This window comes from Myotis myotis, unplaced genomic scaffold (assembly GCF_014108235.1).
Source record: "Myotis myotis isolate mMyoMyo1 unplaced genomic scaffold, mMyoMyo1.p scaffold_m19_p_4, whole genome shotgun sequence".
Classification (NCBI taxonomy): domain Eukaryota; kingdom Metazoa; phylum Chordata; class Mammalia; order Chiroptera; family Vespertilionidae; genus Myotis; species Myotis myotis.
Genome location: NW_023416346.1, coordinates 103,104,908 through 103,131,837, shown reverse-complemented (window position 1 = coordinate 103,131,837; position 26,930 = coordinate 103,104,908). Strand labels below are relative to the sequence as shown.

Here is a 26,930-nt window from a genome sequence, read left to right as displayed (position 1 = left end):
ATTATATAACATCTTTGTGTATCTCCCATATAAATGTACTCACTCAGTTCTCAATATAGCGGTTTTCTTTTTTTTTTCTATTTTTTTGGAGTTTGCTTTTTATTCTTTGATCTATTTAAGACAGATTTAAAGAACCCAATTATCGATACAAATATCAGTCTTTTTTAAGATACTTGGGATATTTTGTAATTATAAATGTTCTCCTAGGAAATTGATTAAATTATCTACAGAGTAAAATGAATATGTACAGATATTTTTATTAGTACTTAAAATTATTAAGATCTATTTCTTGCCGGAACCGGTTTGGCTCAGTGGATGGAGCGTCGGCCTGCTGACTGAAGGGTCCCGGGTTCGATTCTGGTCAGGGGCATGTACCTGGGTTGCGGGCACATCCCCAGTGGGAGATGTGCAGGAGGCAGCTGATTGATGTTTCTCTCTCATCGATGTTTCTGGCTCTCTGTCTCTCTCCCTTCCTCTCTGTGAAAAATCAATGGAATATATTTAAAAAAAAAAAAAAAAGATCTATTTCTCTTTCAGAAAACGATTAAAAAATTCCTTAAGGGTTTAAAATATTTTCGGTTATGAAAATTTCTCACTTAATTTATTACAAGCCAATTAAAGTAAACTATTAAAATTATAAACAGTTATGCAGACTCGCTACTATTAATATATATTTTTCTCTTGCTATATTTAGGCGAATTTTTCCCACCTTAATTGAGAGTAATATTTTTTTCTGTTTTTAAGAAATCAATTAACTTCTCTAATACTGTTTCTTTACTAGCAAAAATGTTAAGAAAAACAGTCTGTCTATCTTGAAGAATGTAGTGTAGTAATAGCAACCAAAGTTCTTTAAAAACTGTAAAATACTATGCACACTTAAGAGAATAATCATCAAAAAAGAGTTTTACCCTAGCCTTTAGGGCTCAGTTGGTTGGGTGTCATCCATGTGCACCAATGGGTTGTGAGATGATTCCTGGTCAGGGTGTATGCTCTGGTTGGTTGCTTGAGAAGGGGCATGCATGAGGCAGCCAATAAATGTTTCTCTTTCGTCTCTCTCTCTCTCTCTCTCTCTCTCTCTCTCTCTCAATCAATAAAAATATTGAAAAAAACCAGTGTGAATTTATTATAAAATAAATGAGGCGATATCGTCAAGTTGTTCTTTCTGTATCTATCCTAAGAAGAGCCTACTCCTATGATGAACACCGAAATCTGAAATCTATTTTTTCAAAAGTATGTCATCACTCTCTCTATTTTGTGCTCATGATATTTATACTCACAGAAATATGCCCTACCGTAATTGTTATAGTAAACTCCTTTTTCTCTCCACACATTCAAAGATTTCTACCACATAAGTATTTCTATCATCTGAAACATTCTCAGTCTCTCTTTTATGGGGTCCTCTTTTTCATCTACAAAGACACTTACATAAAAATTTTCTCATAACTTACTTATTGGGACACTCTGCCAATCTGGAGAGTGAGCTCTTTGAAGGCAGGGTTCATGTCATATTAAACTTTGAATCCACATTTCTAAGTATATACCGGTAACAGACATTGAGAAAATGCTAAATGAATGAATTGAATAAGCAAGATATTACAAGGTTGAATTTAATGCTTCCATCTCATTAAATAATTTTGTTGAACGCAATTGCTACTTATAATAAATTCACAGAAATGGTCACTGTATTGAAGTATTTTGTTTTCATTTTAAAGATAATAAAATAATCGTATATAATTAATATCCTGATATATTAATTCATGCGTTCCCATGCCAAAAGAGATTCTGCATCGATAATAAGCTTTGGCTCACCTTCATAAATAGAGAAAGGCAGATGGAAGATCATATACAAAGCTATGGATATGTGAAAGAGCATGGGGTATCTGAAGAATAGAGAGAAGATGATTGAGGTTATATAGTACATGACATGAGGAAGGAGTTGTCAGAGTTGATAACAGAAATTTGAGCTGAGGCAGGATGATACTCTTTTTCAATGTTAACAAAATTTGAACTTTATTTTGCTGTCAATGAAAAGGTAGAAGAGTTTCAAGCAATGGATAACAGGAAATACTCTAGTTTTGAAAGTTCAGAAGTGTTAGAGGAGGGCTAATCTGTTGACCACAAATAGGACTAATGTTAAAGTAATGTTTCTTTTGGATTTTAAGGACACATTTATGGAAGTATGTGTTTTATCTTCAGTTAATATTTATGTTTAATTTTTAGAAAAAAATACAAATATCAGTAGAAGCTATCTGAAATTTTTAGTTAATATTTGTTACAAATTACTAATATAAAATTAATATACAATAAATGTGAATAATGTAAGTCATTAAAGGACTAATTACTGGTAAAAAATGCCCATTTTATTTTGTTTTATTTCTTTTTTAATTTATTTTTTATTTTTTAAAGTATTATGGATGTCCCCTTTTTTCCTCTTTAACACTCCCCACACCACCCTCACCCTCCACCACCAGGCCTTCACAACAGTATCATCTGTGTCCATTATTGAATTTATTGGAGTGACATTGGTTCACAAAATCATACGGGTTTCAAGTCCACAACTCAACAAAACATCATCTGCACACTGCATTGTGCACTCACCACCCCAAGCAAAGTCAATTTCCGTCTGAATTTCCCCTGCCTTTGCCCACTCCACCTAGCCCCTACACCTTTCCCTATGGCTACTACCACACTGTTGTCTGTGTATATGTGATTATGCTTAATCCCATGACCTTTCATTGAGCTGCTTAAACTGCTCCCTTTGACAGCTGTAAACCTCTTTCATGCATCCATGCCTCTGTTTCTATTTTGTTCACCAGTTTATTTTGTTCATTAAATTCCATATATTAGTGAGATCATATAGCATCTGTCTTTCTCTAACTGGCCAATTTCACTCAGCATTATAATCTCTAGGTTCATCTATGCTGTAGCAAAATGTAAGATTAGCCTTCTTTTTTACAGCTGCATAGTATTCCATGTTGTAAATGTACACACTTACTTACTGATGGGCACTTGTGCTGTTTCCAGACTTTGGCTATTGTAAATAATGCTGCTCATTTTCTCAGGATATATTCCTAGAAGTGGGATCACTGGATCAAAAGACAGTTTCATTTTTAATTTTTTGAGGAAACTCAGGAAAGTCCATACTGTTCTCCCCAGAGGCTGCACCAGTCTATATTCTGACCAACAGTGCACAAAGTTTCTCTTTTTTTCACATCCTCTCACTTGTTGATTTATTGATGATAGCCATTCTGACAGGCATGAGGTGATATCTCATGGTAACTTTAATTTGCACCTCTCTGATGATTAGTGACGCTGAGCATTTTATTCATATGTCTATTGGCCATCTTTGGAGAAGTCTCTATTCATGTCCTTTGCCCATTTATTTTTTTTTTCATTTTGTTAAAGATAGCATTTACAGAAAAATAACTAAGTCAAAGTTTAACTGACTGTTTTTAAAGTCAGGATTTTAATTTTTTTCCTAGTGTGCATATAAGAAGTATATCATGATTTACTCACCCAGATTTATTTGTTTAATATTTTGTTAATTTTTGGAGAGAGTGGAATGGAGAGGGAGAGAGAAGAACATCTATGTGAGAGGGAAACATTTCAGCTGCCTCCTGCACACCCCCTACCAAGCCTGCAACCCCGGGCATGTGCCCTTACCCAGAATTGAACTGGCAACCTTTCTGTGCACAGGACAATGCCCTACCAACTGAGCCAGCTGCACCAGTCAGGGTCCAAAATTTATTTTACAGAAATATTTAAAAAACACCTCTCACCTGCCACTTTCAGGTGTACATTAAGAAGATTAAATGAGATCTCTCAGAGAGGAAAAACATATATTAATAACATTCTTAAACTCTATATTTGGGCAATATCTACATTGACTCAGGTATGTGTATAAGTGTACAATTAAAATTCTGTCATCTTGAGAACTCTCAGGATTTTCCTACATTAAATATAAACAAAATTAATGTAAAACATGATCCCAAATTTATACACTGATAAAATGAGAGCAAAGAAGTCACTCAATATATTTCACCGCCAACAACACGGTAAACAATCTCTACCCCTAACTTTTTGTTGATTAAAATGGCAGGATATCTTACTGTCTACAGATTTTTTAAAAGGTGAGAACTATGCATTAAGGCTACTTTTTGTTACTCATTTTGATCACAACATGAAGGTAATATCTGTAGATGCTAAATCTTATTACTCTTTAACTTTTTCATAGAAAATGATAGGAAATTTATTTTGCCCTATAAGATTTATTGAATGATTGACACTCACTGTATTTTTAAATCACTATACAGAATACTTTTTGATTAACCTAACTACATGCTTTAATATAATGTGCTATTTAAATAAAGCCACCCACTTCCTCCAAAAGAATAGTGACTAGGCAGCTCATCATCCCTCAGGCATACTGTACAATGAAATGTTTTATTGTACTGTTTAAATGTACTGCTTCTCCCCTGGGTAAAGCAAGTCAGTATAAATAGTACAAGCTGAATGAGTGACACATGTAGTGGTGAAGAGGTGTGTATTTCATGGTGTGTATAATGGGGAAAACAGGGTTGGGGGATGGGCCTGGGAGATGCAAAAGTGTCTTTCTATAATCCACTAGAGTTGGCTTGAGAGTCTGTGATTTTTATGAGAGCTCTCATTTGGGGATGGTTTGAGGATTGACCAGATGGAAATCAGGGCACTGTGGGATATATCATTTATCACAATGTCAGTGTGTAGTCATCAGTGATCCTTTCAACACAGGAGGAAGCGATAACTGTAAATGTGGAGCAGTATTACAGCCGGACTAGTGGAGTTTGGCAACATTTTATTTCTCATTAACTTAATCATATTAATTCATTAGTCACATATATCAAAGTAATTCACTCAAGACTTGGCACTGTTACCTTTCTCTACAGGAAAAGTAAGATTCAATCACTCAGAAGATTGTTTTAAAACTTCTTAGAAAAATTATAGCCACATCTAATTGTACTAGCTGTCACATACTGGAAACTCTCTAAGAATGATCAAAAAAGGAAAGGAAAAGTTCAAAGTTTAATTTTTTGAAGTTGTTATCACTAACAGTCAACTACATGGATTACTTCAAGAATTTCCTATTTCTGAAACACCAGACATGTTATCTCTCATATGTAACTTAAGCATATGCTCCTGAAGATTTATAGCCCACATTTTCAATACTAAGTTTTTGCATGAAAAGTGTAGTACAGAGTATTTTCAAAAATATCGTATTGATGAACAAAAGACCTGAGTTTGGAAATTCTGGCTCCACCCTTTACTGTCTCTGAGATTTGGTGTTACTCATTTAACTTCTTGAAAACTCACTTTCTTCATCCGTTAATCAGAAATATTAATGCTAAACTGACAGGATTACTGAGAGTGTAAAATGAGAAAACATTTGAAAATCATTCTTTTTAAACTTAAATCTAATGCATATCCTTAGATGCACATTGTATATGTGGAAATGCTTTATAAAGCACTATAGAAATTATCAGCATCACCATTATCAACCTGTGAGGTTTGCTTAAATTCCAAACTTCCCCCTTCACCTGTATTGGAAATAAGCAATGGTTTCTGCTCTACAAGTGACTCATGCAAGACAAAAATGATTGTCAGGAATCTAAAAATTGGGTGGAGACATTTTTAGGTTGAAATAATTATTATACATATTTAAAACTCACTGACAGACATTATCACAGAAATCAGCATTTGTGAAACCCAGACTCAGTTAATATAAGGAACGGAGTTCTTGTTAATAAACTGATATGGTAAAGCTTTTTATTTAATAGACAAACTGTAACCACATGCTAGTCTAACTCCACTCTATGTTAGAAAATATTAGTAATTTAACTTCTGGGTCCTGTTAGGCCAATACTTCTTCTTGAGCACAAAAGAAATAAATTAAAGAAAATGTAATGACATGAAAGCAGTTTCCATTTGCATAACATGAAGCATGTTTTACAACATTGCTCATTAAAAAACCCAAAGGTAGTCATAGGGAGAGAAATGTTTTAAGTCAACCATCAAAAAGGTTTGGTTTTCTTTTTCTAGGTTGATATCTCCTTTTTAGAATCATGCAAGAATGGCCTGGGACCTATCTGTCCTCCTTTTGACCACTTCTTAGCATCAAAACTCATTGAGTGAGAAAATGAAATGCATCATACAAAGAAGGGGACACTGATTTCAATGATGCTATCAGGATAATTGACATTGTATCTTATCATGAAGTTGATATCATGCTGCCAAGACTTGGCAGGACTCTACTTATGGCTCTACCATTACTGAGTTGAGTGCTGTACCTACTGTTACTGGATTGGATCTTTATGGGTTCATTTACTCAGGAACTTGGATAAGAGCTGAAATTCCTAAAAAATATTTTGCCACAATAGAGCTCAAAGGAAAAAAATAGCTAAAGAAACTGCTACCTTTTAAGGAATGAACACTAGAGGAATTTCACCTGAAGGACTTTATTACTTCCTTGCAAACTGTCAGTTTAAATCTATCTCAGGCCAAATTGCACATCTGTCTATTTGCAATGCTTCGTAAGCTGAGGAATGGGGAGCAGCCATTTTGGAGAAATTCAAAGACACACATGACTAATCCATCCTTTCTGCGCGATCCAGGAATATTACCGCTTCTGCAGAGCTGCAAAGAAAGATGGGGAAGATATTCCCTCTTTTTTCTACCTCTATAGCCCAAAAGATTTTACAGAAAATACTATGTAAAGGGGTTAGTATGTATTAATGTACAGAATTAAGATAATGATTGTACAACAGGAACAGATAAAAACATGAGATGAGAAAATCAGTACTTCAATATATGGAGGCAAAACACAGTCAAAATTCATCATTTTGTAATAACCAGGGAAAAGCCTGAATAGAATTTGGGAAAACTCTGACTCAAAAAATAAATTTTATTTTAATGTGTTGCAAATTTTTCTCATGTATTTGGTGTAGAATAGACGTTCAGAAACATGTTAATTTTGATGTAGTCCCATTTGTTTATTTTCTCTTTAGTTTCCAATGCCCTAGGAGCTGTATCGGTGAAGAAATTGCTTCGGCATATGTCTGAGATTTTGTTGCCTTTGGATTCCTCTAGTATTTTTGTGGTTTCCCATCTTACATTTAAGTCCTTTATCCATTTTGAGTTTATTTTTGTGTATGGTGTAAGTTGGTGATTTAGTTTCATTTTTCTGCATGTATCCATCCAATTTTCCCAACACCATTTATTGAAGAGACTGTCTTGACTCCATTGTATGTTCTTGCCTCCTTTGTCAAATATTAATTGAGCATATTGGTTCAGATCAATTTCTGGGCTCTCTATTCTATTCCATTGATCTATATGTCTGTTCTTGTGCTAATACCAGGCAGTTTTGAGAACAGTGGCTTTGTAATACAGCTTGATATCTGGTATTGAGATCCCACCTACTTTGTTCTTCTTTCTCAGGATCGCTGTAGCTATTCTGGGTCTTTTTTTTTAAATTCCTGTTGAAATTTTGGAGAGTTCGTTCTAGGCCTGTGAAATATGCCATTGGTATTTTATTGGGAAGTGCGTTGAATTTATAGATTGCTTTGGGTAGTATGGACATTTTAATGATGTTGATTCTACCAACCCAAGAACATGGTATGTTCTTCCATCTGTTTATGTCTTCCTCTATCTCTAAACCATCAACAAAACAACAAGAAAGCCCACTGAATGGGAGAACATATTTCCCCTTGTTATCACCGATAAGAGTTTAATCTCCAACATTTATAAGGAACTCTTACAACTTAACAAAAGGAAGATAAACAATCCAATCAAAAAAATGGGCAAAGGACCTAAATAGACACTTTTCAAAAGAGGACATTCAGAAAGCCAAGAGACATATGAAAACATGCTCAAAGTAACTAATCATCCAAGAGATGCAAATCAAAACAACAATGAGGTATCATCTCACACCAGTCAGAATGGCTATCATCAACAAATCAACAAACGACAAGTGCTGGAGAGGATATGGAGAAAAGGGAACACTCATGCACTGCTGGTGGGAATGAAGTCTGGTGCAGCTACTATGGAAGACAGTATGGAGTTTCCTCAAAAAGTTAAAAACGGAACTCCCATTTGATCCAGTGATCCCACTTCTAGGAATATATCCCAAGAAACCAGAAACACCAATCAGAAAGGATAAATGCATCCCTATGTTCATAGCAGCACAATTCACCATGGCTAAGATCTGGAAACAGCCTAAGTGCCCATCAGTAGATGAATGGATTAGAAAACTGTGGTACACCTACACGATGGAATACTATGCTGCTGTAAAAAAGAAGGAATTCTTACCATTTGCAACAGCATGGATGGAACTGGAAAGCATTATGCTAACTGAAATAAGCCAGTCAATGAAAGAAAAATACCACATGATCTCACTCATTTATGGATAATAAAGACCATTATAAACTGATGAACAAAAATAGATACAGAGGCAGAGCAACATTGAACAGACTGTCAAACTAGAGTGGGAAGCCTGGGGAGGGTTGCGGAGGGGGGGTGGGTAAGAGATCAACCGAATTCTTGTATGCATGCATATAAGCATAACCAATGGACATAAGACACTGGGGGGTAGGGGAGGCCGGGGGAATGTCAAGTGGGGGAAAAAGGAGACATATGTAATACTCTTTGTAATACTTTAAGCATTAAAACAAAATTTAAAAAAATATGTTAAATGAAAAGAATGAATGCACATATATCTTTATAGATATAGAGGATATATATAGATTTTATAGTTACATAGATATAATATTTAAATCAATATCAAACAATATTGTCAAGAATAGATTCTATGCCCTAACCGGTTTGGCTCAGTGGATAGAGCGTTAGCCTGCGGACTGAAAGGTCCCGGGTTCGATTCCGGTCAAGGGCATGTACCTAGGTTGCATGCACATCCCCAGTGGGGAGGGGTGCGGGAGGCAGCTGGTCAATGTTTCTCTCTCATCAATGTTTCTGACTCTCTATCCCTCTCCCTTCCTCTCTGTAAAAAATCAATAAAATATATTTTAAAAAAAGAATAGATTCTATGAGTTTTGTCTTAGTGAATAAAGAGCTATCATCAGTAATTAGTATGCTGATTAGTTATATAGAAACAGATCTTTTTAAAACAAGCTTTAGACAACTAAATATATTTAAAATATATTTTATTGATTTTTTACAGAGAGGAAGGGAGAGGGATAGAGAGTTAGAAACATCAATGAGAGAGGAACACCAATCAGCTGCCTTCTGCACACTCCCCACTGGGGATGTGCCCACCACCAAGGTACATGCCCTTGACCAGAATCGAACCTGGAACCCTTGAGTCTGCAGGCCGACTCTATCCACTGAGCCAAACCGGTTAGGGCAACACCTAAGTACATTTAAACCAACCAAGTGTTTTAATGGCTCTACCCCAGCCGTGGGCAAACTAAGGCCCGTGGGCGGGATCCGGCCCCTTCGGCTGTTCTATCGGGCCCGCGGAGCTGAAAGAGCACAGGGTTCTCTTGCTCTCCCCTCCGCTCCTTCACCAGCAGCAGTGTTAACATGGCAACGTCGGGAAACACAGCCGCAGCTCCTCCTTCTGAGTCCAGTTTAAGAACCCATTGTGGCCCTCGAGTCAAAAAGTTTCCCCACCCCTGCTACCCCCATGCAAACATTAACACACACACACACACACACACACACACACACACACACACACGGTGTGGGGGGGGGGAGATTTCTTGTTTGTCATTTTAATTTGCTAAAAATATGTTTTTATTAATATTAGAAATCTTAGCATAGCTGTTGTCTGAATCATCTCAAATTCTGAATAAGTGAAGTTTGAATTAATTAAGTTTCATTATATATGGGAATATAAGCATGAAGAAAATAAACATTTTTTGAAATAAAAAAATACAAATCAAAAAAAGGAAACAAAATAATATAAAATAGAAATTAAAATAAACCTTTATGCTAAGCAGATAAAACAATATAGCATACCAGAAAATATTCTGAATTTAAAAGATTTACATGATAACTATGTGAATAAACTGAAAACTATTCTTAAATAAATACAAGAATGTTAGTGTAATAATATCTAAATCTTTTCACTTGCATTTTTTTTGGCTTGAAATTGCTGGGGAGAAATAACAATTTAAAGGCCAATATAATGTACAAAAAACATCACAATATTTTAAAAGAGACCGTGATCATTTTATTTTGTAACCTTTAGACCCTATTTTTAAGTTATAAATGGAAAGAAATAATATAAACAAATGTAGAACAAGTTCCACTATGTAGGCAATCTTAGCAGGGTTCAAAGAGGCTTCTTCACACATATAAAATTGTAAAAGAAGACAGCTGACTCTTTACAATAGTTTATTTGCGAGTTTTATGTAAAATTATACACAGCTATATAACATTATCTCCTTCTTTACAAAAAATATTTGAAATGTAGGGACCTACAACCAGAAATTATTGTAAAACATGTAAATAATGATTTGGGGGGAAAAAATCATAATTTCCAACCTACAACAAACCATATTAAAAATGTCAACTGAGCCTTAGCCAGTTTTTCTCAGTGGTTAGAGCATCAGCCCACTGATTGTTGGGTCTTGGGTTTGATTCATGTCAAGGGCACATATCTCAGTTGCAGGCTAGATCCCTGGCACCTGTCGGGGCACATGCAGGAGGCAAACAATCAATGTGTCTCTCTTACATTAATGGTTCTCTCACTGTCTCTCCCACTCCCTTTCACTCTCTCTAAAAACATCAATGAAAAAATATCCTAGGGTGATGATTAACAATTTAACAACAACAACAAAAAATCAACTGAATTTTTCAAAAATATTTTAAATAAAATTAAAGTAAGTTAAGTTTGTAATGCATAGTAAATATCATGTCAAATATGAAATGTGCTAATAGCTAAATGGAGAATTTATTTTATCTCTATCTTTGCTAATTGAGGGGTTAAATAGTATGTCTAATCCAAAATAATGTGTAATCCCAAAATTATTTCTACTTGGTATTACAGAGCATTTTTCTCACTATATTTAAGTAGGATAGTCTTTGGCTCATAAAATAAATTCCAGGAAGCTAAGAAGAGGAATTACTGTAGAGCTGGGCAAACTCCACCTCTTACCCCCGATTAATGTTTTTTTTTCTACCTTCTCCCATTTAAACAAAGGTGTTCATGTATTTACCCATTCAATCCTTTGCCTATCTTTATTTTTTTGAAGTATTAAAAACATAGTATTTGGGGATTCCAAAATGGCAGGGGAATAAGCTACACTGACGTGATTCCAAGATCAAACTGGAATTATAACTAAAATAAAGAAAAATAATCCTGAATAATCAACTGAAGACTAGCTGAAGAGAACCCTGATAAACAAGGATGGAAAGTGAAGACCGCATAGAGACTAGTAGGAAGGGCGGAGGCACAAGAGTGTTGTCCAGGCTCCCACAGACAGCAGCTGAAGTTTCAGAGGGATATCTCAGCTGTGGGGGGTTCCCACTGAGAACTCTGGGGTCTAAACCTAAGCTGTATTCCCAAAACCAGAGAGCCAGAACTGAGAAAGGTGCTCACAGAACATCTGGCTATAAAAAGTAGTGTGGTTGCAGTCTGCCAGAGAGAGATGGCTGGAAATGCAGGCACCCTCTTAAGGGGACAACACACATAATTTCATGAGCAGCCATTCACCTTGGGCTCTGGCAGAAGAAGGGAAGAGTGGACTGGAGCTGTGTGAGGAGGGTTGGTGGCTCTGGGGTTAGAGCTGGAAGGCAGACACCCGGGTTTCCTGTGCTGAGTCATTCATTCATACTGCAGAGCATATCTTTCTCCAGCAGACCTTTACCATCTAGGCAGATTTTGCCTGGGGGGGGGGGAGCAATTGCCCCACCCTATTGGAAAATCCCTAGCCCCAACCTGTGGAGTTCCTGAAGCCAATTCAGAGACTGAGAATAACAATCAGCCTGCAGACAGAAGCAATTGCTTCACCCTGTTGAGAAACTTCTGTCCCCCCATGTGACTGATAGTCTGAGGCTAATCAAGACTGAGCAACAATCAGACTGCAGGCAGAGGCAGGTCTCTTGAGGCTTTAATACTCTGCCTGATCCAATTCTGGGCCCAGGGCTAGGAAAAGCAGACCTTGGTGCACATGTTGGTCCTTTCCAAAGGCACCCAGCACCAGTACAGGTAGCCACAAACTGTGGACTACTGGTAGCTCCAAACAGGGTACTCAGGGCCAGTTACAAACAGCATCTGATATTGTCCTGCACTAGAGATTTGGAGTCATAGCAGATCTACCTAATACATAGACACAAACACAAACAGGCAGCCAAAATAATGAGCCAAAAAAACAAACAAACAAACAAACAAAAAATTAAAGAACAAGATAATTCTCCATAAAAACGCTAAATGAAATGGAAAAAAAGAAATTTATCAGATATATAGTTCAGAATAATGATAGCAAGGATGCTCAACAGCATAAGAAAATATATAGTAATTATGAGAAAGGACTCATCAGAAATAAAGAATGACATAGTACCAATAATGAATATATTGAAAAGAAAACACAGCAGATTAGAGGAAGCCAACGATTGAATTGATGATTTAGAAGACAGGATAGAAAAAAATCACTCAATCAGAGAATCAAAAAGAAAAAAACACACACAACAATTAGAAAACGGGAAGAAAGTTTAAGGGAACAATGGGACAACATGAAATAAAATATTCACATCATAAAAGAACAAGAAGGAGAAGAAAGTGAGCAAGGGATAGAGAACCTGTGAGAAGAAATAACGTCAAAAAACTTCCCTAAACTAGTGAAGGAAAACGTCACACAAGTTCAGGAGGCACAGAGAGTTCCAAGCTAGAAAAATTCAAACAGGCCCATGCCTAGACACATCATAATTAAAATGCCAAAAATTAAAGACAAAGGAAGAACCTTAAAGGCAGCAAGAAGAAAGCAATATGTTACATATAAAGAAGCTCCCATAAAGCTGTCAGTTAATTTCTGATCTGAAACTCTACAGTCCAGAAGGGAATAGCATGAAGTAGTCAGGGTAGTAAAAAGGAAGGATCTGAAACCAATATTACTATATCCAGCAAGTCTATCATTCAAAATAGATAATTAAATAAAGAGCTTCCCAGAAAATAAAAGGATATAGGAGTTAATCACCACCAAACCAGCACAACAAGAAATGCTAAAGGGATTGTTGTAAGAAGAAGAAATGGAGAAGAGAAAGAGAGAGAGAGAGAGAGAGAGAGAGAGAGAGAGAGAGAGAGAGAGAGAGAGACATAGACGTAAAGAATTAAAATGGTGATAAATTAGTACCCATCAAGAATAACCTTAAATGTAAATATAGGACTAAATACTCCAATAAAAAACACAGAGTGGCTGAATGGATACAAAAAGATGACCCAAATGTATGCTGTCTAGAAGAGACCCACCTCAGAACAAAAGACCCACATAAGATGAGAGTGAAGGGATGGAAAATATTTTCCATGCATATTGAAATGAACAAAAAGCTGCCATAGCAATACAAATATCTGACAAAATAGACTTCAAAATGAAGGCCATCACAAGAGACAATAAAGTTCACTAAATAATACTAAAGGGATTGATGCAACAAGAGGATATAATGATGGTAAACATATATAAACCCAATATAGGGGCACCTAAATACATACAAATTCTGGCTAATTTCAAGGGCGAGATCAACAGCAATACAGTCATAGTATGGAACTTTAATACCCCCACTGACTTCACTGGATAGATCTTCCAGATAAAAAATTAACAAGGAAACATTGACTATAAATGACACACTGGATCAGATAGATTTCATTCACATTTACAAAACATTTCACTCCCAAAACTTCTAAATATACATTCTTCTCAATTGCACATGTATAGTTCTCAAAGATAGACCACATGTTAGGAGACAAAAATCTCTACAAGTTCAAGAAGATTGAAGTCATATAAAATATCTCCTTGTATCACACTGGCATGGAATTAGAAATCAACTACAGTAAAAACACTCAAAAACATTCAAACACATGGAGGTTAAATATCATGTTAGTATACATTAAATTGGTTACAAATGAGATCAAGAAAAAAATTAAAAAACCATGAAAACAAATGAAAATGAACACACAACAACCCAAATTCTCTAGGAGACAGCCATAGCAGTCCTGTGAAGGAAGTTCATAGCACTATATGCCTACCTCAAAAAACAAGAACAATTAATAATAAGCTATTTAACCCTACAACTTAAAGAATAAGAAAAACAACAACAAAAAGCCCAGAGTAAGTAGAAGAAACAAAATAATAAAGATCAGAGCAGAAATAAATGACATAGAGACTAAAAACAACCACAATAGCAAATGTCAATAAAATTAAGAAATGGTTCTTTGAAAAGATAAACAAGGCTGGTGAACTTTTAGTCACACTCATAAGGAAACAAAGAAAGAGGACTCAAATAAATAAAATCAGAAATGAAAGCAGTGAAGTACCAACTGACACCACAGAAATACAAAGTATTATAACAAAATACCATTAACAACTATCTGCCAACAAGCTTGACAATGTGGATGAAATGGACAAATTCCTAGAAAAAAAAATGATCTTCCAAAATTGCATCAGGAAGAATCAGAAAATCAGAATAGGTCAGTAACAACTGATGAAATTGAAATGTAATAATAATATTATTATTATTAATAGTAATAATAATAATAATAATAATTACCTCACAGCAAACAAAACCCCTGGTCTGGAAGGTTTCACGGGGGAGTTTTATGAAACATTCAAAGAATTAGCACATATTCTCAAGCTATTCCAAAAAATCTAAGAGAAAGAAACACTTTCAACCTATTACCCTAATCCAAAGCCATGTAGAGACACTAAAAAGAAAGACAATTACAGGTCAATAACCCTGATGGACATAGATGCTAAATCCTTAACAAAATATTAGCATATTGGATCCAGTAATACCTGAGAAAGATCATACAGCATGACCAAGTGGGACTTATTCCAGGGATGCAAGGCTGGTATAATATTCACAAATCAATAAATAAGATACATACCATAAACAAATTGAAAGACAGAAACCAAATGATCATATAAATAGATGCTGAAAAGCATTCCACAAAATTCAACACCATTTTTAAGAAAAAAGCTCACCAAAGTGGCAATAGAGGGATCATACCTCAACATAATAAAGAGCATATATCACAAACTTACAGCTCACATCATACTTAAGCACCAAAAACTAAAACCATTTCCCCTAAGAACAGGAACAAGACAGTGATGTCTGCTTTCGCCACTCTTATTCCACATAGTCCTGGAAGTGCTAGCCACTGCTGTTGGCAAGAAGAAAATATAAAAAAGCATCTAAATTGGAAAGGAGGATGTAAAACTCTCATTACTTGCAGATGACATGATACTGCACATAGATAACCTTAAAGACTCCATCAAAAAACTGCTAGATTTAATAAATGAATTCAGCAATGTAGCAGGATACAAAATTAACACCCAGAAATCATGGCATTTTTATACACCAATAATTAATTATCAGAAAGAGAAGGTAAAAATTCCCATTTTACCATTGCAACAAAAATATAAGATACTTAGGAATAAACTTAACCAAGGAAGTAAAAGACATACCTATAGGAGGTTGAAAAAAGAGATAGACGGAGATATAAAGAAGTGGGAAAATGTACCATGTTCAAGGATTGGTAGAATGAACATCATTAAAATGTGCATACTACCCAAAGCAATCTATAGATTCAATGCTATTAAAATGCCAATGGCACATGTCACAGAATTAGAAAATACTCCAAAAATTATATGGAACCAAAAAAGACCCCAAATAGTTGCAGCAATTTTGAGAAAGAAGAACAAAGTTAGAAGGAACACAATACCAGGTACTAAGTTATACCACAACACCATTGTAATCAAAACAGCCTGGTACTGGCAAAAGAACAGGCATATACAACAATGGAACAGAACACAGACCCCAAAAATCTACCCAAGCCATTATGCTCATTAATATTTGACTAAGGAGATAAAAGCATACAATGGAATCAAGACAGTCTCTTCAATAAATGGTGTTGGGAACATTGTAAAGATATATGCAAAAAAAAAACAAACAAACAAACCCACAAATGAAACTGGACCACCAACTGACACCATGCACAAGAATAAACTCAAACTGGGTAAAAGATTTAAATATTAAGTTGTGAAACCATAGAAATCCTAGAAGGAGATATAGGCAGCAAAAACTTAGACATCTCTCATAGCAATATGTTTGTGGATACATCTCCTAAGGAAAGGGAAACTAAGGAGAAAATAAATAAATGGGACTACATCAAAATATAAAGCTTCTGCACAGCAAAATAAGCCAACAAAATGAAAAGAGAGCCCACTGTATGGGAGAACATATTTGCCAATGATACATCTGATAAAGGGCTAATAGCCAAAATATACAAGGAACTTATACAACTTAACAAAAGGAAGACGAACAATCCAATTAAAAAATGAGCAAAGGACCTAAATAGACACTTTTCCAAATTGGACATACAGAAGGCCAAAAGACATATTGAAAAATGCTCAAAGTCACTGATCATTAGAGAGATACACATTAAAAAGATAATGAAATATCACCTTACACTTTTCAGAATGGCTACCTTTAACAAATCAACAAATGATAAGTGCTGGTGAGGATGTGGAGAAAAGAGAATCCTAGTACACTGATAATGGGAATACAGACTGGTGCAGCCATAATGAAAAACAGTATGGAGTTTTCTCAAAAAATTAAAAATGGAACTGCCATTTGATCCAGTGATACCACACTAGGGATATATCCTTATAAACCAGAAACATCAATCAGAAAGAATATATGCACCTTTATGTTCATAGCAGCTCATTTTACAATAGCTAAGATCTGGAAACAGCCCAACTGCCCATGATTAGATGACTGGATAAAAAAGCTGTGGTGTGTTTCCAATATGGAATACTATGCAGCTATAAAAGAGAATGATGTCTTACCCTTTGAGACAGCATGGGGGGACTTAGAGAGTATTATGCTAAGTAAAATAAGCTCATCATAGAAATACAAGTATCACATGATTTCTTTCATATGAGGAACCTAATGGACAAAATCAACTGATGAACAAAATAGATCCAGAGACATTCAAGCATGCAACAGACTTTTGAATCTCAGACCCAAGGCAGATTGGGTGGGTGTTGGGAAGTGATCAACCAAAGTACCTGTATGCATATATGCATAATCCATGGACCCTGACAATAGGGTGATGGTGATGGCCTAGGGCAGGCTAGAAGTGGTCAATGGAGGGGGGGAGGGTGACTTATGTAATACTTTCAACAATACAGGTGTTTGTTTTTTAGAATCAAGATCAGAAAAAAACATCAAAGAACGGAAATAAAAATATGACATTTACTTACACTTTTTACTACTGCTAAATAGATATTTTACAACTCTGGTTTAAATTTGTTTACAGCCCTTGGTCATTATTATCATTACTAGAGGCCTGGTGCACAAAAATTTGTGCACTCGGGGGGGAGCGGGGGGTCCGTCAGCCCGGCCTGTGCCCTCTTGCAGTCTGGGACCCCTCGGGAGATAACGACCTGCTGGCTTAGGCCTGCTCCCGGGTGGCAGAGGGCAGGCCTAATCCCTAGGTGCAGTCCCTGGTCAGGCTCAGAGCAGGGCCGATTAGGGAGTTGGGGTGCCACCCCCTGTCATGCACAGAGCAGGGCGGATTGGGAGGTTGCGATGCCACCCTCAGTCACGCTCAGGGTAGGGCCGATTGGGGAGTTGTGGGGCCACCCCCTGTCATACACAGAGCAGGGCTGATCAGGGGGTTGGGGCGCTGTCCCCTGTCACGCACAGAGCAGGGCCGAACAGGGGATTGGGGAGCTCCCTCCTGTCACGCACAGAGAAGGGCCCATCAGGGGGTTGGGGAGCTCCCCGCTGTCACTCACAGAGTAGGGCCCATAGGGGAGTTGGCGTGCCGCCATTGTCACACTCAGGGCAGGGCCAATGGGGAGGTTATGGCTCTTCCCCGTCACACACAGAGCAGGGCCTGTGGGGTGGGGGAGGTGGGGCACCACACCCTGTCACACACAGAGCCGCAGGGCAATCAGGGGGTTGGGGCACCTTCCCCTGTCAGGAACAGAGCAGGGCAGATAGGGAGGTTGTGGCCCCGCCCCCTGTCACACACAGAGCTGCAGGGCAATCAGGGGGTTTGGGCGCTGCCCCCTGTCACGCTGATCCCAGTGCTGGGAAGCCTCGCGGCTCCGCTGATCCCGGGGCTGGGAGGCATATTACCCTTTTACTATATAGGTGCATGTGTGGGGGCCGGCTGGTTTGCCCTGAAGGGTGTCCTGGATCAGGGTGGGGGTCCCCACTGGGGTGCCTGGCCAGCCTGGGTGAGGAGATGATGGCTGTTTGCAGCTGGTCACACACCCTTCAGGGTGGGGGTCCCCACTGGGGTGCCTGGCCAGTCTGAGTGAGGGGCTGAGGGCTGTTTTCAGGCTGGAACTGAAGCTCCCAACTGCTCCTTTTTTTCTTTTCTTTTTTTTTATTCTGGGCCAGCTTTAGCTCTGAGGCTCCAGCTCTTAGGCATCCGCTGCTGAAAGCAGGTATCTGGATTGTTTAGGTTCTATAATCGAAACTCGGTATCAATTCCAGCTCTGAGATCCCGGCTCGCTGAAAGCAGGTTTCTGGGGTTTTGTTTAGCTTCTATATTTGTTACAATGTTTTTTAAACTGCAGGCTCAGAGGCCGGCAAGGCAGACGGGGGAACGTTGGTTTCCTCCGTCACTGAAGCAAGCAAGCCTCATGTTAGTTTCAAGCTGCCTGGCTGCCGGTCGCCATCTTGGCTGGCAGTTAATTTGCATATCTCGCTGATTAGCCAATGGGAAGGGTAGCGGTCGTATGCCAATTACCATGTTTCTCTTTTATTAGATAGGATTTCTGACACTTTTATTTCTATCTGAGAGAAATTTCAACACATTTCAGTATGTTTTCTTTTTTTTAACAATTAAATTTATTCTCAAACAATAAGATATTTAAAACCTTAATGTTATTTTTGTAATACTTTATTAAAATCATGAAGTATATTCACAAATGAGAATTTGCATAGGATAAGAATATACTTTATAGTAATTTCAAATGAATGTCCTTTTATCTCACAATCAATTACATATCTCATCTTCTATCACATTGTTTTCATTTCAATAAAATATTTACACACATGAATGAAAGTAGAATAATTTGACCTGTCATTTGGATTTTGATACTTAGATATGCCTGAATTCATTTTCATTTTTTAAAATTTATCGTTATTGTTGAAAGTATTACAGATGTCCCCTTTTTTCCCATTGACTTGCTCCATCCTGCACCTGCATCCACCAGGCACTCACTGCACTATTGTCTGTATCCATGGATTATGTATGTATGCATATAAATTCTTTGATTAATCTCTTCTCACCCCCTTACCCCACATTATCATTATCATTTCACTAGAGGCCTGATGCACAAAATTCATGCACTGGGGGTGGGGGGGTTCCTCAGCCCCGCCTGCACCCTCTTGCAGTCTGGAACCCTTCACTCCTTACCGCCTGCCTGCTCACTGCTTCTTACTGCTCAGCTCACTGCTCCTTAGCACTGTCACAGAGGCAAGAGAGGCTCCCACCACCACCGCTGCACTCACCAGCCATGAGCCTGGTTTCTGACTGAGTGGTGCTCCCCCTGTGGAAGTGCACTGACGACCAGGGGACAGCTCCTGCATTGAGCATCTGCCCCTGGTGGTCAGTGCACATCATAGTGACTGGTCGTTCTGGTCATTCCACTGTAATGGTTGCTTAGGCTTTTATTATATAGACTAGTGGCCCGGTGCACAAAATTCTAACACAAGGGGGTGTCCCTCAGCCTGGCCTGCACCCTCCCCAATCTGGGACTCCTCAGGGGGATGTATGACTGCCGGGATCAGGCCTAAACTGGCAGTCGGACATCCCTCTCACAATCCTGGACCGCTGGCTCCTAACCGCTCACCTGCCTGCCTGCCTGCCTGCCTGATCACCCCTAACCACTCTGCCTGCCAGCCTGATCACCCCCAACTGCCCCCCCTGCCAGTCTGATCACCCCCAACTGCCCACAGGCACCCTCGCAGGTAGCAGGTGCTGATTAGGGAAGGAGGGCATGATTGTTTCCTGGGACGGTAGTTATGGAAGCTTTGCAGAGGGTCCCACAGGCCTCAGAGGGGCAGGCTCTGGCCAGAAGTCCTGTAGCGGTGGTCATCCCTGGAGGCACTGGTGGGGGACAAGGAGTTAGGGGGGCACTAAGAGGGCAGCGAGGCTGAAGGGGGAGTAACTGTCAAACCTTCCTGCTTGGCACCATTCTTTAAATTGTACGTGGCTGTTTCACAGCTGTACCTGCTCAGGGCGGAGCTCCAATCTCCTAAAGTGGGGTGGGGGTTGGGCCAGGGTAGAGCCAGGTGGGCTAGGAGGGCTGGTTTAGCCATGCCCCCAGTGAGGTTCAGTGAGCTTCCTCTGCAGAGACAGCGCTGCTGCTGGGGCGGGGCGGGTGAGGGGGGTGGTCTGACACTGGGGGGCCACTCAGGCCTGACTCCACTCAGGTCTGGAGTTGTAGGGAGGGGAGGCGTGCCTGACCCCAGTGGAGGGGGCCCAGCAGCTGTGGGCCGCAGGCCCCAGGTGCCTAAGGAGTGCTGATGGTTGGTTGCTGGTGTGCTATTGCTGTGGGAACCCAGGCGGGGATGGCGGGGGAAGAGATCGGGAGTTTGAGGTGTGGGCTGCAGCTACCCTCTAGGCTGGCTCTTCTCCCCATCCTGTCAGCCTCCTGTCCCCCTGGGGTATGGGGGTTGGGGTAGGGTGTTCATCCATCCACCCAGGGGTGCGGGGGCTGGGGTAGAGTGTCTATGCAGGGGGGTTGGAAGAGCTCCCCATGGCTGTTTCCTCTTTCTTCTTCGGAGTCCAGGCTCCTGTCAAATGCTTTCCTCAGGACCCCGGGAATTTGGCTCCAGCCGCCCACCCCTTGCTGTGCGTACATCAATATGCATATAGGTCCTTATGAAGACACCATCATGGACAAATTAGCATATTACCTCTTTATATGTGTAGATTCTGGGTGCAAGCATAATTTAAAAATTAAAGAGTTTTGTTTCAATGGGTCTCTTTTTGGTAAATCCAAATTGTAGGAGGGAAAGCTATAATCTAAGGAAGAAGGCTCCACTATCTGAAGCATATATGGCCAAGTAAAGTAAGAAGAGATGAAAGCCTCACACTGGATTTTTACATGCTCTATAATATATCATGATGATGGCCGAACCGGTTTGGCTAAGTGGATAGAGCATCGGCCTGCGGACTCAGGGGTCCCAGGTTCGATTCCAGTTAAGGGCATGTACCTTGGTTGCGGGCACATCCCCACTGGGGGGCGTGCAGGAGGCAGCTGGTCGATCTCTCTCATCGATGTTTCTAACTCTCTATCCCTCTCCCTTCTTCTCTGTAAAAAATCAATAAAATATATTTTAAAAAAAAAAGATATCATGATGATGACAAAATAGTATTGGCTCTGTAGTTAAAAGACCTGGGTTTGAAACTCAGTTCTGCCACTCAACTGTTTTGTGATCATAAACAATTAAATTCTCTGAGCCATAAATTTTTACTTGAATAATAAAGATACCATTCACAAGGCTATTATGAGATTCCATAAAATACACATAAAACACTTAGCACCCATGCCTGGTACATAATAGGAACTCAATATAACTTAACAGGTTTTCCTCAATAGATAGGGTACTAAAGTTACTCAATAATATATTAGCTTCAAGGCAATTTTTAAATTCTTTTTTTCTTTCATATATGTACTCCCTCAAAATCTGGACACAGATATGATTATTTGCAGGCTACTATTTCTAGGCTCTTTCAAGAAATAGATGATCAGTTATTGAACACCAAGATACATTCTTGGCACATTATTCCCTCTATATTACTTATATACACTTTCATCTTGTATTAGACTTTGTTTATAAGTACTTAAAGAATAAAAAAGTCATTATCTAACCCCCATTGCCTGAGTCTTTTCCTAAATTCTCTATCTTAGCTAACGTCACCATTATCCAGCTTTCCACCCAAACTAGACATGAATCATCCTATATTTCATCTTCTCACCCTATATTTTAATCAAGTATCAAGTGTGATGTAATTAATACTAATTACTAAACCAACCTGAAACGTTTTTCCACTAAATTGAATTATCTTTAGTTCAGGTCTTCAGTATTTCTGCCTTTAACTATAGCAACTGATCCCCTTCCCATTATTGCCTTCATTGCAATTAACCCTCTATACCAGTGGTTCTCAACCTTCTGGCCCTTTAAATACAGTTCCTCATGTTGTGACCCGACCATAAAATTATTTTCATTGCTACTTCATAACTGTAATGTTGCTACTGTTATGAATCGTAACGTAAATATCTGATATGCAGGATGGTCTTAGGTGACCCCTGTGAAAGAGTCCTTCAACCGCCAAAGGGGTCGCGACCCACAGGTTGAGAACCACTGATCTATACTCATTGTTTTTAGAATATTTACTCATTTACTTTAGCAGTGGTTCCTTTTACTTAGAGCAACTTTTTATTTATTTAAAGGAAATCCTATATGAATTAGAACATGTAAAATTTTAATTGAGGCAGAAATGGGGAACCTGAAAAAAAAGTACTTCACCAATTTCATGTCAGCCAGTAAGGAAAGTCCTTGAAAGACACTTTAGAAACCAGTGGTCTATAGGAAAAATCTTAGAAGGCTAAACATAATAAATAAAAGGCTAACTTCACAAGTTGTCTTTTCTAACCCCTTCTATTCTAAACATATCACCTATGAGTCTCTAACCTCAAATCTCTGCTCCTGTATCTTCAAATTAATTGTCATTTCCCCTAGCACACCAAGCTATTTCTCATCAATTTATATCTGTCTATATTCTCTCTGCTTAGAATGTTTTCCCCATGATTCTCCACTTGTCTAAAACTCATTCTATAAGACATAGATCCAAAGTTCCTATCCCTCTGCATATTACCCAATTTACCAAATTGATTTAGTTGCTCCCTTTTCTGTGATCTTATAGTACCTTGTATATACTTGCATTATAGTCCCTACCACACTTTAAAGAAATTATTAGTTTAAATGTCCTTCTCCCTAATTCTATTATGACAAAGAATGTTACTCATAATTGTGCATTATCTTGGACCTAATATCCAAAATACAGTAAGTGCTTTGTAAATATTTGTATCATTTAATTTATAAAGGTCTCATTGTTATTAAATTCAGTTTCTACCACATAACTCTAATTATTTTAAAGTTTTAATTAAATAAATATTAAGCTTAAGTGTTTTGTATACTTTTAGGTTATTATTTAGAAAATCAAAAAAGTTCAATGCTAATTTATGAGATACTTTTATGGGAGCACTGTTTATCAGTGTTCAATGAAAAACACTGAATTATGATTTAAGAGAATGACAACTTGCACTTTCTTTTTTTCTAATCATAAGGTTTCTATACCAGAAGTGCATCTTCTTTCTACTTTTTAACCTGGAGTAATATCTTGCACAAGATTCACAGATGCTCAGAACCCTTGAAAAACAAGCAAACAAAAAATTTTACTGAAACATATAAGTAAGCACGTGTGCTGCATCAAATCCTAGAAGGATTTGAGACAATGCTAGTTTGGCCAGTGTGCCTCCCCTAAACCCCTTTCCCAATACACATAATCATACATACATACATACATATATACATACATACATACACAAAATAAAGTTTTAAAAGTGATTTTCTGCAAGAAAATAATTAGTTTTTTAAGTCATATCCATTTGATTTGAGTCACTAGAGTAACAAAACTGTTTACATGAATACTCAAAAAATTCAATAACATAACCTCTAGTAAATCTTGAAAAGCTCTGAAGGACAAAGCGGTTAGATCAATATTAGTTTATTTCAAATGCTGAGCAGCATAAAGAGACAAGGCAGATCATGGGATGGATTTTATTACCTGTGGGAGTGATAAGTCCTGGTGATAAGAGGCCTGGAACTGAATGTGGCAGAAGGCGCGCATTGTCCTGCAACACTCCCAAGGAACGTTTAGGAGGCCTGCCAGGCCTTGAACTGTTGAAAAACAGAACAACAAAGATCAGGTTAAAAATGTACACTTTTTGCAAATACAATTGCTTACTACATTTGCCTCCTAAATCTTAATTGGCAAGATTGATAGAATTTTATATTAAAGACTATGTTCATTGATTACTAAAAGACCAGTATTTTCCTTCTCACTAAATTTCCCAAAATATGGCAAAAAATATAACTATAAAATATCAATTTCTATTTTAGAATCCATTTATAAGCTAGTACTTTGCAATACAGTTTACCTGTTATGAGAAACCCACTTACTCCCTGCTGTTAAAGCTACACTTGATCCCTGGTATTAATACATGCTACTGAGATCTGAGATCACAGAGTTAAAATTGTATGGACTGTGAAGTGATTAAGTCTCTGTCCAGCATGCCAGAGGTAAGGGGTAAAGAGTTGAGAGATATAGAGTAAGAACTGATGTTTATTAGCATTTCCACAATTGCCAGAGCACACAAGGAACAAAAGACCCCCACTCTCAGTAGATTTTTTTTCCAACTTTTTAAAACCAGGCTGTATAACTAGCAGTGCACTCTCTTGGAGTGGCTGTACTAGAAAAAGCTACCACCTTTGCAATCTAGGCTGTCTTCTTTCACAAGTTGATTGGTGATTTTAACTGATGAGTTGAGGCTAAACTTATAACATTAACTTAACCTAGTCCACTTGCACATTCTTCACCCTAGTGTGAACAGTTCAGGAATTGCAGTAGCAAATGTTAATCCATAAAATAATGAAATAGGAAATCAGTACCTGACCTTCATCTTGTACCCTAATACAGTCAGTATACTGAATACATTATTTGGAAGCTGTCACTACAATGAAGAGATACATAAGTCTCTTTATAGCATCAAGTCATTCTCAAGTCACCCAATATATTTCAAATATTACTTTCGAATGTTGCTTAATATATTGCTGTTGCTTTTTAGTAGAAATGCAGTTTGCAAAATTGAATAAGAGGTCTTTTGATAAAATACTGCAAAAAATACTACATTAAAAAACCCAAGTCACAAAAATGTATGAGGTTCAGATAGAGAACACTTCCAAAAATGACTTTTGGTTCATAAAGAAATTTAAGTTGAATCTTACTCTATCAATTTTGCAGTAGCAAAGCGCTCCATCAATGTAAGAGAAACTCTGATGTTAAATGAAGACAACTTCTAGCAACCTTACACAGAGGTACCATTACCCAGTTCATTTTTCATATACTGCTGGTGTTATTTTCTTTCATTGTGCATCAATACTGTATATCAGTCTAGCACAAAAGAGTCTGTTTTTCTCATTTAATGTTTCAATTTTATAAACTGACTCTCCTCTCCCTCTTTCTACTTGATTCTGGGCCATAATTTATTTTATTTAATTCAGTGTTGTTATCTTGTTTGCCCTTGCTCTGTTTTATGGCTCCCTAACTATTTTAAAGGCCAGTCATGAGAGAAATATGCTATTTACTTCAAGTGCCCTAAAGTTCCAAAATCACTGAAAAATATTAATCAGGGAACATCCAGTCATTCAAAGAAGGCATGTTAGCTTTTTAAATAATCTTCACCAAATCTGTACTTTTTAAGTGCTTCTTTGGGTCTTTCTACTTGTCAGATCGAGCCTACTAACTTTATTCAAGTCCAACTGATTTCTCTTTGTAATTTTCCATTGTAAACATTTCAGTGCTGTCTTCATGGTCATGATTACTTTCAGATGGGCTATATCCAGAAGTAAGCAGCCTGGTCCTCCCTCTACTTCCATATTATGAGTCAGCCATTGACAGTACACTTTGAAAGCTATATGGTTTAAATCATTCTCATCCAAATTTCTTGGTCCATCTCACTGTTTGACATAGCTCTTTTCCATTAAGCTGACAGGCTTGAGAGGCATTGGAGGCCTCTTAGTCTGGTGGTTCTATCTTACATATCAATATTTGAAAGAATTGGTCAAACTTCCCACCATCAGATCTATATTGGAAAATCCATGGCTTAGATCACAAATGGCTTCATTGTATTTACTGCATATGCCGTAAACCTTATTCTCCATCCTAACATTCTTTTTAGTGTATAACTTTTTTTATGTTGGTATGATTGTGAGCCTTCCCAACTAGAATGTAAGTCCCATGGAGGCAGCACATATTTCTGGTTTTGTCACTGAATCCTAAGAAATTTTCATAGTGTCTCGCACACAGTAGGATTCAGTAAATGCTTAATTAAATCAGTTCATTAATAATGACAGGAAATATTATCTCATTGTTGCTACAACTTCCAAATATTCCTTACATTGTTCTACTCTCCGTGACCACATGAATCTCAAGCTAGTTGCATTATATAGTCCATCAAATAACTGCTTTTAAGTCTTGGATTCTATAGCCATTATAGAACCTTCAAAATATGATTCATTCAAATCTGACTATATACAGGGTTAAAGGGTAGATGCCACTATCTCATGTGTGAGCGGTTCTACAAACTTCAACACCTGCTTAAGGACTAAAAATCTCGGGAATTATACATATACAGTGACAATATTACTAATTCAATCATCCAGTAAAGGAATATGTACTAGGTGCCCATTCAGTATGAATCTGGTGTTAGAACTAGGTATGAGAGTCACAAAGGTTAAAATGTAAGCTTGACAAGGTTAAGGGTTTTGGTCTATTGTTTGATATATTGCAAGGACGTAGAACAGCTTCTGCCTTTGAGGAGCTTATGATCTAGTGATAAAGATTTGTG

General features: G+C 37.8%; 1 protein-coding gene across 1 annotated transcript in view; it reads right to left on the bottom strand.

Annotated features, from left to right (window-relative positions):
• The window catches only part of DACH2 (dachshund family transcription factor 2), a 728,400-nt gene that overhangs the window by 372,928 nt on the left and 328,542 nt on the right, over positions 1-26,930 (bottom strand). Inside the window, exon 3 of the mRNA XM_036304194.1 lies at positions 24,089-24,201. Coding sequence (XP_036160087.1) covers positions 24,089-24,201 — 113 coding nt within the window. The remainder of the gene's footprint in view (positions 1-24,088; positions 24,202-26,930) is intronic.